General features: G+C 31.6%; 1 protein-coding gene and 1 pseudogene across 1 annotated transcript; both read right to left on the bottom strand.

Annotated features, from left to right (window-relative positions):
• Window positions 1-646: 646 nt before the first annotated feature.
• Window positions 647-1,979, bottom strand: LOC112037351 (GDSL esterase/lipase At5g03980-like; annotated as a pseudogene).
• Window positions 1,980-3,382: 1,403 nt separating this feature from the next.
• Window positions 3,383-5,731, bottom strand: LOC112037327 (acetylajmalan esterase). Its single transcript, XM_065773366.1, is given in 6 exon segments — window positions 3,383-3,724; window positions 3,818-4,096; window positions 4,201-4,344; window positions 4,436-4,654; window positions 5,506-5,551; window positions 5,553-5,731. Coding segments are annotated over 6 exon segments (1,029 nt in total). The 5' UTR covers window positions 5,676-5,731; the 3' UTR covers window positions 3,383-3,506.
• Window positions 5,732-12,216: the final 6,485 nt, after the last annotated feature.

Raw genomic sequence — 12,216 nt, 5'->3', positions numbered from 1 at the left:
GGAAAATGAGTGATGAAAACTTGTTAAACCAAACACCCCCATAGTTGTTAAGGTGATTCTCTTCAAGAAGAAGTTGCCTGAGTTTACTCAAATTTCAGACAAAAGATGCCCACTGTGTTGAATGAAGACTCCGGTTTCTACTAGTTTAACAGATGTAGGCAAATGGAACTTGGTTTGGTCTAGTTCAAACTTGGTCTAAATGACCTCTACCTTAGGCCTCATTAGCAACTTAGACACACACCTGAGTAGCCCAAGTATGCAGAATATAGAGATGACTCATTAAGGCAAGAGAGAGGACAATCATGCTTAATCTCCTCTTAACTGAATGATCCATGTACTTGGACAATGTAAAAATCACAAAGTTCAGAGCAAGAAAATCAGAATCAAGAAAAAGAAATAGAGTTATAAATAGCTTTACTATCACTCTATAAAGAACTTTCTATTTGCAACAAGAAAAAGAAAATTTACTCATCTAATCAAAGTAAAGGTAAACAAATAACTCTGATTTCTGTTACAGATACCCCCATTGACAGTCTATGGCTTTATATGCTGCACTTAAGCTCCGAGATAAAATTAAACTCAATTGTATATAGCCTTAAAAGAAAAGTGGATTTGATAAATTTCCTTGTTTTAGTAAAGTCACAATGCTCAAAGTGAGTTTAATATTACTACATATAGAAAAACAGTCAACTGAATATCAATGTTGGTCGAACAAAAAGAACTCGAAATAATAAGACTCTATAAGTAGAAATTTACTGCTTATTTGCAATGAAGGTTGGGCAAGATGTCATTGATGAGCCAGTTTGCCATATACTGGTAAGCCTTCTGTGTCAAATGAACTCTATCCCAGCTGATGCGTTCATCTGGATTGGGACAAACAGTTGCACCTGGAGCTCCACACATTTTGATCAAGCTAAAGTCATAATCATCTCCAACACCACAGCAAGATTTTTGCAAAGATGCAGCATCAAATCCTGTCCATTACAATAAATATAAAATTCTATTACTAAATCCCCATCATGTCATGTTATATTAGACTTGTATTGTATTTGAACCTTAAAAGTAGAGAGAGACTCACAAAGAAGTTCAGCTTAACGGTTAACCCATTGGAAAGCATTGTAATAATCCCCATATACTATAACAACATTAGGAAGTTCTTTTCTCAAATCTTCAAGGGCTCTTCTGAGTTGATCATTGTGGTATATTGAGAAATTATTCATTTCCTTCAAGCAGTGAAATTCAACACAAGCATCAGAATTGTTAGTCTTGAATAATGTAAGAGAGATTGGTAAACAGCCTATTGGAAAGTTTCCAGGGACAACACTCGGGTAGCACCAAAACCAATGACCCTCTGGAACCAATATTATATAGAATTATGAATCAATAATCGTAGCAAGCCATTTAATTTGCAAGAAAAAAAAAGAAGAAACTTATTTTGTTTACTAAGAAAACTTACTGTTACAGCATCCTTTATTGCTTGGACAACTTTTGGAACTATCTCTCTGACATCCTCAATTGTTTTACCTTGAAAAAATGCATAGTTATATCATTCCCTCCAATTTCTCCAACCATGAATAGGGCAGTTTTAAGCTTCTCAGCACAATCTATTCAACATCAAAAGAAAAGGAAAAAGTTGAATAGTACATAATATATTTAACTTGGTATTATATGCTTAATTCAAATGAGAGGCTAACCATCAATATTGTGACAGATCCCATTGAAATAGGTAGACATCCAATCCAGTTGAACATTGAGAGATCTTCTAGTATCTGGGTTTAAAATATTCTTTTTTGCAAGAACTTCTGTAGGCAAAGCAGTAGAACAAGCCACTGCAAAATTCTGCCCATGACCGCTAAAAACCAATGCATCTTGATCCAAGTAGGGAGGGGGAGAGGGGGGGGGGGGGGGGTGGGGGGGGGGGGGAGAGAGAGAGAGAGAAAGGGAACTCCAGCTGCTAGAGCTGTGAAATCATAGAACATAACAGACAAATTTAGTTTAATATAACTTTCACATTAATATTGGTTAATAAGGTGGGTCTGAATCCTAACACCTGCAATCAAGTTGAACAAAGGAATAAATTTGACTTGCTTAATGTACACAAGTAGTTAAAAATACAAGCATAACTAATAATGCTTAGCCAGTAACCATTGAACAAAGGATGTTTCTAGACTCGAACATGAATTAGTATAAACTTTACTGTTTTTGGGATGGGGGTTAAGAAATCGTGTTTTCAGTTAGTCAGGTTGTTGCTTAACTGCCTTATGAAAAAACTCTATATATGGCAATTTGCATTTAAAGAGCATTGAATCTTAGTTTCTGAATTAGATCAACCTCTTGTTGTGGTGATTAATGAAGACGTTCGTGATGTACACAAAGACATTCTTGAATAGATAATGTTCAGAAGAATTAGATCTTTCCTTTTAGAGTGCTGACAGAGTTGTAATTGTGCCTGCCTAACAACGTGGGTTAAAATTTTAAATTGTTAAATTGACTACAAATTTTACTCTAACATAAAGTCTATAAGTTAATGTGAGAATGAATGTGATAGGTGAATTTTATTAATATAATAAATGAATATAACTAGGGTTGTAGTACTTGCACTACAAGCACAATTAGAGTTATTTTGCGCATTCTACAAAGTACAAGTAAAAGCTGTCTGAGTTTACTCAAATTTAAGATGAAAGATGCCCACTTTGTGCAATGAAGACTTGGGTTTCCACTAGTTTAAAAGATGTATATTGGAAAAGGGAACTTGGTTTGGTTCTAAATGGGGGTTTCATAGTGAGATGTTCCTTAAGTTTGGCCTAGTTCAAACGTGGTCTAAAAGACCTCTACCTCAGGCCCCATTTGCTACTTTAGGCACACACCAAAGTAGCCAAAGTATGCAGAACGTATGGAGGACCCATTAAGCGGCATGGGGGAGGACCCTTATGCTTACATTCCACTTTAACTGTCTTTAAGTGAATGGTCCAACATATTTGAAGTTTTGAACAATGTAAAAATCACATTGTTCAGAGCAAGAAAAATAGAATCTAGAAAAAGAATTAGAGTTAATACTAGCGTTATTATCATCACTCTACAAACAAGTTGCTATTTTTCAACAAGGAAAAATATTAAACTCATCTAATCAAAGTAAAGGCAAACAAATAAATTTGATTTCTGTTTCAGATACTAAAGAAGCAACAGGTCAGCAATACACAATAGGAAAGAATAACAGAGCAAAAAATCTGAAAATCATTCATTCCTAGACAAATCACACGTTAACAGTCTATGGCTTTATATGCTGCCCTTAAAGTCAATTGATTAAAGCCTAAATAGGAAAAGTGAATTTGATTAATTTCCTTGCTTTATTACAGTAATGCTCACAGTGAATTTGGTATTACTACACATTAATGCTTAATTGTTACTCAAACAAACAGAACTCGAAATAATAAAACTCTCTAAAAGAACCATATAAGTAGAACTTTTCTACTTACTATACTCTAGCCTCACAAAACTAAACCAACTTAAAATGTGCAATGAAGGTTGGGCAAGATGTCATGGATGAGCCAGTTAGCCATATACTGGTACGCCTGTTGTGTCAAATGAAGCCCATCCCAGCTGATGCGTTCATCTGGATTTGGACAAACAGGTGCATCTGGATCTCCACAAGCTTTTGTCAAGCTAAAGTCATTATCAACTCCAGCACCACAGCATGGTTTTTGCATAGATTCAACATCAAATCCTATCCATTAACTGCACGCAACCCAAAAATAAAAGATATTCTCCATCAGATTCAGATATTCTTGAAGTTTGTTAGAAGTGGAGAGAGACTCGCCAAGAAGTAGAGCATTATGGTACACCGATTGGAAAGCATTGTAATAATCACCATATACCACAATAACGTTAGGATTTTCTTTTCTCAAATCTTCAAGAGCTTGTTTGAGTTGATCATTGTGATACATTGAGAAACTATTCAATTCCTTTAGGCAGTGAAATTCGTCATAAGCAGCAGAATTGTTGGTCTGGAATATTGCAAGACAGATTGGTAAACAGCCTATTGGCAAATTTCCAGGGATAACCACTCGGTTAGCACCATAACCAATGACCCTCCGGAACCAAAATAATAGAGAATTAGTTATCAATAATCATAGCAAGTCATTTTGGAAGAAAAAAAAAATAGAAGGAATTTATTTTGTTTACTAGGAAAACTTACTGTAACAGTATCCTTTATTGCTTGGACAACTTCTGGAACCATGTCTCTGACCTCCTCAATTGTTTTGCCTTGAAGGAATGCAAAGTTATAATCATTCCCCCCAATTTCTCCAACCATGAATAGGGCTGTTTTAAGCTTCTTAGCACGATCTATTAAAAAAACAAAAAACAAAAAATAGTTGAAAAACTGTAGATAATAAATTTGACTTGGTATTATATGCTTAATTCAAATGAGGCTAACCTTCAGCATTGTGACAGATCCCATTGAAATATGTGGACATCCAATCGAGTTGAACATTGAGATTGTATTTAGTAGGTGAGAATGAAATATTCCTTTTTGCAAGAACATCTGGGGGCAAAGCAGTAGCTCCAGCCACTGCAAAATTCTCCCCATGATTGCAAATAACCGATACGTCTTGATCCAAGTAGGGTGGGAGAAAAGGCAGTCCAGCTGCTAGAGCTGTGAAATTGTAGAACACAACAAAAAATAAATAAATAAATTAGCAGTTTGACAATAATAGTTTTAGGTGGTTCTGAATTCTAACATATGCAATGAAGTCAAACGAAGGAATAAAACTAACTTACATGGTGTACCCAACGAATAACAAATTCAAAAAATAACAAATAATTCTTGGCCGGAAAACACAGAACAAAGGATTCTTCCAAGGCTCCAACCAAGCATGTAGCTAGTATAAACTTTATAGTAAGCAATCAACAAGGAAGAAGCATCACAAATTAATCCCCCACCCTACTCAAATTGTGTAGATATAATGATAGAACAGATATAATCAAAACAGGATTGGCAGGGGAAAATTCTTATATATGTGTCATTCAAATGTGTTTTCCTAATGTGGCAGATGAACATTAAGATGAAGGAAAACAAGTACCATCACAAAATTATGTCATCACCATAATCATGAACACCATATTATCATAAGCACAACATAATTATAAGATAAAAATATTCCTTCGAAAACAATAATAGCATTCAATCCACACTAACACAAATGACATTCAAAAGAAAGAAAGAAAGAAAAAAAATTCTTTCTGAAATATACGGGGTGGTTAAGAAACAGAGTTTTCAGTTAGTCAGATGGTTGCTTCTTTATTCTTTCTGAAAGAACTTCTTACAAGAAATCTATAAAAGGCAAAGTATTTTCTGCGTTCTTTTATAACCAACAGAAACTAAAAAGAACTAAATATATATATATATATGCAACAATTTTTTTTTCTGTGTACTTTTAAACAATCCAACAACAACTAAAAAGAACAAATAAATAAACATCAACGAAAACATGTTTGATTCTTTACCAAAATAATCAATCATTAGCAACCCATTGGAGCACCGGCCAGACTCCAGTGGCATTGTTGAAAAAGGTTTTGCCATAAGGAAGCCGAGCAAAAGGTGAAGCTGGGTCCTCATGAATAAAATTGCCAGTGTCAGAGATCGAGTCCCCCAGTCGATATATTGCATCAAACATGCAAACCACAAGGGAATGGGCATCAATCCAATGTGGAAGAAGAAGAGAGAAAGAAGTGAGAGTGAAGAGCAAAGAGAAAACTGCATTGGTATTAGCCATTGCTCAAGAGTCAAGACAGAAGCACTCAGTTTACTTACGGTTTATGAAACTATGAAATACAAGCACCTCGTGCGAGGAGTTACCTGAGACTACTAAAGGATAAGAAATGCTAGTTTCTGTTAACTGTGATTCACTGGTTTGGGATGATATTAGACCTATTTGGCATTTGCTTCAATTTTTTAGACCTTCTTTTTACTTTTTAGATTTCATATTCAGCTTTTTAAAATCTCATTTGTTTCCTCATTCTTTTATTTTTTAAAATTTTTTTCATTTTTTTCCTCATTTTTTTATTTTTTAAATTTTTTTCAAGGTAAAAGTATAATTCAGCACACTTTCAATATAAAATTTTCAATAAAAAGCTAAATAAACTATTTCCAAATCAACGCTAGGCTCTCTGAAATAGTAATTTTATTTAAAGTTAAACCCCAACAAAATACTATTCTCTCCATCTCAACTTTTTTTTTTTTTTTTTCGTCTATTTTATTTGGGCATACCGCTAGGGATGGAGCCAGAGCTTTGAGTTAGGGGGCGGTTTTACTGTTAGTTGTGTACAGTGATTTTAACATCTAATTCTGCTATTTAATTGCTGAGATTTTTTTTTTTTTGGTAAGAACAAAATTATTTTTGTTTAGAATTTTTTAAAGGACAGGGTTATTTATTTTGGATAAAATTAGTTAATTGAGCTTAATTTTGTTTTTAGTTTTACTGGTAATTTTTGTTGTTGAGCTTTTTTATTTTTGGGCTTGTATATTTTGATTTTGATTTTAGATCTATAAATTTTTTATGGTCACTAAAATGAAGAAAAAGTTAGAGCTGCAAGTTTTTTTATAAATTACTTATGTAATAAGTGGTTACTGGTAAGTAAAAAAATGATGTGAGAAGTGTGCCCATATGTGAACCAATAAGAATTTGCTACCAAAAAGGTTTGTGAAAATGTTATAAAAAAGTTTGTGAGTATAGCATTACTCTTAAAAGAATCAATGATATTGTTAAAGGGAAATAAAATGTAATTTTATAAAACAAAATTGCTAAAATTAATACACACACATATACATATATATATATATATATAATAATAATTTTTTTTTTAAATTTAGGGGGTTAAAGGGAAATAAAATGTAATTTTATAAAACAAAATTGCTAAAATTAATACACACACATATACATATATATATATATATATAATAATAATTTTTTTTTTAAATTTAGGGGGGGCAATCCAAGGATAGTTCTGCCCCGCATACCACCCTATTTTACACAAAGTACACCCAATTCACTTTTTGAAATAAAATAGTGACTACAAGATATTATTTTAGTTCAAAAACTAATTTGAACTTAAATAGTAATTATAAGACATGATTTCAGTTCAGAAAATAATTTGTGTGTATTGTGTGTTCAACAAATGTACGTATAAACTTACAATTAGCCATTTTATTTTGGAATGTTCTAAAATATAGTCGACTTTGAAAAGTCAATGAAGAAAATTTTGTTGTGACATACAATTTTTTAAGTCACACCAAACCGCCGAAAACATTTTGATTAAAAATATTTACAATTAAAAATATAAAAAATCAGATTATTTATTTGTTTATTTTATAATATCAAATGAAAGTCAAGCTTTTGAAAACTCACACCTTTTTATGTCATCATTCTAATAAAAAAAAATTTAGTGTTGAATTATGTTAATTTAAACTAATCAATAAATTACATTTTAGTTTTTAAAAACAAATTATAATTATTTAGATCATTTATTTTTATTAGTGGGGATTCGCTACTTGACTATTTTTTGGAACAAATCAAGAAAAGCAAAAATATATCTTTATATCATTAAAAAAATCATACTATTCAATAAAAATGTGAAAATTACATCACATATCTTAATTATACAATCTTTTTTAAAAAAATACATAGCCTTAATTTTTAGTTACAATCTAAGAAAAAAGAAAGTTACATGGAAGTTAAGAAAACTAAAATAAACCCTTGGTCTAAGTTTGGAAGCTAAGTGGTAAGGCAGAAAGGTATTAATTATTCGTCTTGTCCAATCCAAATTTTGGTCTCCTAGGAATTAATTGCCAATTTTGTTTTCATCCCACTATCAAATAATTTCATAAATGTCATGTCAAACACGAGAAAATAAATTAGTAAATAATGTTAAAGACTGAATTATATCGTATTGAATTATATGTAATACTGTACATGTCTATATAAACAATAAAGGTGTGATACAAGTAATTAAAGTTCCATGGTCCTATAGCTTGTTGGGCTTGTACTAATAGCTCCCCTCAAACTCATGTTAAGTGAAGTAAGACCAACTAAAATTTTACAATTAAAAATATAAAAAAATCAGATTATTTATTTGTTTATTTTATAATATCAAATGAAAGTCACGCTTTTGAAAGCTCACACCTTTTTATGTCATCATTCTAATAATAAAAAATGTAGTGTTGAATTATGTTAATTTAAACTAATCAATAAATTACATTTTAGTTTTTAAAAACAAATTATAATTATTTAGATCATTTATTTTTATTAGTGGGGATTCGCTACTCGACTATTTTTAGGAACAAATCAAGAAAAGCAAAAATATATCTTTATATCATTAAAAAATCACACTATTCAATAAAAATGTGAAAATTACATCACATATCTTAATTATACAATCTTTTAAAAAAAAATACATTGCCTTAATTTTTAGTTACAATCTAAGAAAAAAGAAAGTTACATGGAAGTTAAGAAAACTAATATAAACCCTTGGTCTAAGTTTGGAAGCTAAGTGGTAATGCAGAAAGATATTAATTATTCGTGTTGTCCAATCCAGATATTGGTCTCCTAGGAATTAATTGCCAATTTTGTTTTCATCCCACTATCAAATAATTTCATAAATGGCATGTCAAACACGAGAAAATAAATTAGTAAATAATGTTAAAGACTGAATTATATCGTATTGAATTATATGTAATACTGTACATGTCTATATAAACAATAAAGGTGTGATACAAGTAATTAAAGTTCCATGGTCCTATAGCTTGTTGGGCTTGTACTAACAGCTCCTCTCAAACTCATGTTAAGTGAAGTAAGAGTCTTATTGTAAGACCAACTAAAATTTGGAGACTAAATTACGAAAGCAACTTGGTGGAGGAGACTTGATGAAGATATCAAGTAATTGACCTTGTAAGGAGACATATCGTAATTGCAAGGTGGCTTGTATTCAAACAAATAAAAAGTAGAAAAATCATTATTAGTCCACAAGGTGTAAAGATCAAATATGGAAAAGATAAGCCTAAACTTGCAAATCTTTTTCAAGATAAGCCTAAACATGCAAATCTTATCATAATGATCAATGAGTATCATGTTTAACTCACTCTTTAAAAATAAGCTCATGGATTGCTTATTAAGACCCAATCTATGTCATGCGCGGATTAATGTAATTCAAGATATCATATCTCATCTCACACAATCAAGTTTCAAAAATATTCCATCAAAAAAAAAAAAAAATTTCAAAAATATTTATTCTATTTGCCATCAAATTTTTTGTTTAATTTTAGTTTCTTTGCTTATGTGAAAATTTTTAAAGCCTTGTTTTACATCATACCATAACTAACTCCCAAAAACTAAGAAATAAACAATCAGTATTAGTTGCAACCAAATACACAAATATACGTTTAACCCTAACTTATGCAATATTCTTAGATCTTCGAGATTGTAATTCTTGGGTTTAAGCATTTATAAATTTCCAACTTTTCACTTACTTTCACGATCCATGAACTTCCTCCCTACGTGGAATGGAGATGTGTTTTGGAGTGCATTGGTGGCTTTTGCAAACATGTGCTTAGGGCTGGCCAAACTCATAGGGCCATAGGTATCCTACCCGATTCAACCGGAAAATTATGAGTAATACCGGTTCATCCTGGGTAAAAGGTTATTGGGCTGGATTTGGATATTAACCAAAATTTCTGGGTCCGGTTTGATTATTACGTGAAATCGACCTGTATTATATCCCTTGGGTGGATTTTTTATGTTCACGTTAGGTGATTTTTGAGTTGCCTAGATAGACTAGAAATTTGAAATTTGAAATCAATAAGGTTGAACAAGCCTTTGGACCATATGGTTTGGATGGTGTACTGGCTATAAGAAAAGAATTAAAATTTTTGTGGTGTTGGGCTATGATGCTAAAAGTGCACAACGGTTGATAAAGTTTGATGCTTTGGTATTCTTATTTGCAATGAGGGATGGATGATGGATTCTTTGATGATGTTTGGAAGGTTTTTTGATGAGGGACATGAAGAGAAGAAGAAGAGGAGTCTCTCTCTAAATTTCATGGCTATTGGGAAAGTTTCTTTCACAAATGTGGATGAATTCTCTTTCTAGTGAATTAGATCATAATTTTCAACCAAAACACCCATAAATGAGTTGAGTTTCTCCTCTTTTTAATGAGAAAAGGTCTTTGGGTCTTAGAAATCTATTAGGATTCTTTCCTTTAATGTTATCTAAAGTAAATTTTCCTCCCAAAATGATAGGATAAGAGAAACAATCAGAAAAACGAGAAAAAATTACTAAAATTCAACATCTAAGCATCAGATTGCCGAATTATAGAGGTTTTAATTTTTATGCATTGATTGGAAATTCAGCTTTTGGTTAAAGGTGTTTTGGTGTAATGTCAATTCTACACCTTTAAATTTTGTTGGTTTTATGATCATTTAATCTTTGAGAACATGTTTCGAAAGAATGATGATGGTTTGTGTTTAAGCTAAGGGAGTTAATCTCGTATCGGAAGTTATACCGGTTTGACCAGTAGAACGATATATTTTAGTACCGGTAATACTTAAATATTGTTTTGGGTTTATCGCTATTTTTTATATTTATATATATATATATATATATTATATAATAAAAATAAAAATTTACCATAAAATATTATCTCAATTCAGAACAAATTATTCATGGTTTTAGACTTTAGCATACTAAGAAAGCAAATAATACTATTAAGTTAATGCAAATAAGTTACCATTCTATCTTTACAAAAATTCAAATTACAAAATTGAAAAAAGAAAAAGCTTGTTTCTGTACCGCCTAGTACCGGCTAAAACACCAGAAATCGGCCAATACAATCAATATATGGCCAATACGGCCAGTATTTAAANTTAATAAAAATATTATTTTATAATATCTTTGAATAAGAATTGTAGAGATTATAAATAATTGAATGCTTAATTTTATTATGTATATATATACTAAGTATACGTATGTACCAAACTATATTAATTGGTTTAAGTTATTACATACATAGTTGATGTTTTAATTAGGCATGATGCATGAGATATTATAGTAGAAATTCCACCCACATGCAACTAATGGAAATTCAACACACACAATGCCAAAGTTTCATGCATGATGACAAACCCCAAAGACCAAGTCTTGGCCATGCAATCACCAAGCTCCACCTAATTCTTTCCTTGACTTTCTCAAGCAATTAGAACATATATGCTCTTTTAGGGTGATGGATATAACTTTATAAAGGTAAGGATATATATATATATATAGTAAGTATGTATGTATGTATGTATATGCAAGAATTATTTTTGTAGCAAAGTGAGTGTGAATGCAAGAATTGTCAAAAGTTGGAAAAAGGGGTGTGATATTTTCTTCCTAGCATCCCACGTATCCCACTCCAATTGTCCACATTCTTATCTTCTTTTGTGCCCCAAAAGTCTTCTCACTTTTCTGAATTTTTTGGCTGCACCAGAACAGAAGTCCAGCTCTTTTCTTCTTTCTCCCTTCTTCCTTTGCCCTCACACCGCAATATCTCTCCCTTACTTTCTCACTGAAAATTCTAGTCTCTCTAAGAAGAAATTAAGAGCCTAAATACTAAGGCTTCATCTTCAAAGTGTGTGGGTAAGTAAATTAAGCTCTTCCGATTTTGTGTATTTGGATAGTATGATTGTTTGTTTATTTCATTCTTTATCCTCTGTTCTGATTTTTAGGCTGAACTTGTGATTCTGTTTTGTAAGTTGAAAGAGTGATGGAGTTATGGTCTATTTGATGCTTATTAGGGTATTTTAATATGTATTGTATAGGTATAAAAATACCAAATGAAATAAAGGCCAATTGCTATTTGTTGATAATTTTAGAAAGAACATGCACTGAAGCTGTCCCTGTGACAGATTTGATGTTTACAAAAAGAAAATTCTGTATTAAATCATGTTTTGTGAATTAGGATGCTAGGAGTAGTTTTTATGAACCCTAAGACATGTAGGGTTGTTATGGAAGTGTTCTCACAGTATTTGGATGAGTAGAAAAATAATGGTGTAATTTCTAAGTTGCATGAGTTTCTGCCAGGACAGATTTGAACATGTTGTATTGTATGATTTTAATAAATCATGGGTTATGTTTTGACTCCGAATTTTTATGGTATATACTGGACATACAGGGAGTAACTATGTAA

The sequence above is a fragment of the Quercus suber genome, unplaced genomic scaffold, assembly GCF_002906115.3.
Source record: "Quercus suber isolate HL8 unplaced genomic scaffold, Cork oak 2.0 scaffold_73, whole genome shotgun sequence".
NCBI lineage: Eukaryota > Viridiplantae > Streptophyta > Magnoliopsida > Fagales > Fagaceae > Quercus > Quercus suber.
The sequence above is the reverse complement of the archived record's forward strand: the minus strand, read 5'-3'. Positions and strand labels throughout refer to the sequence as shown.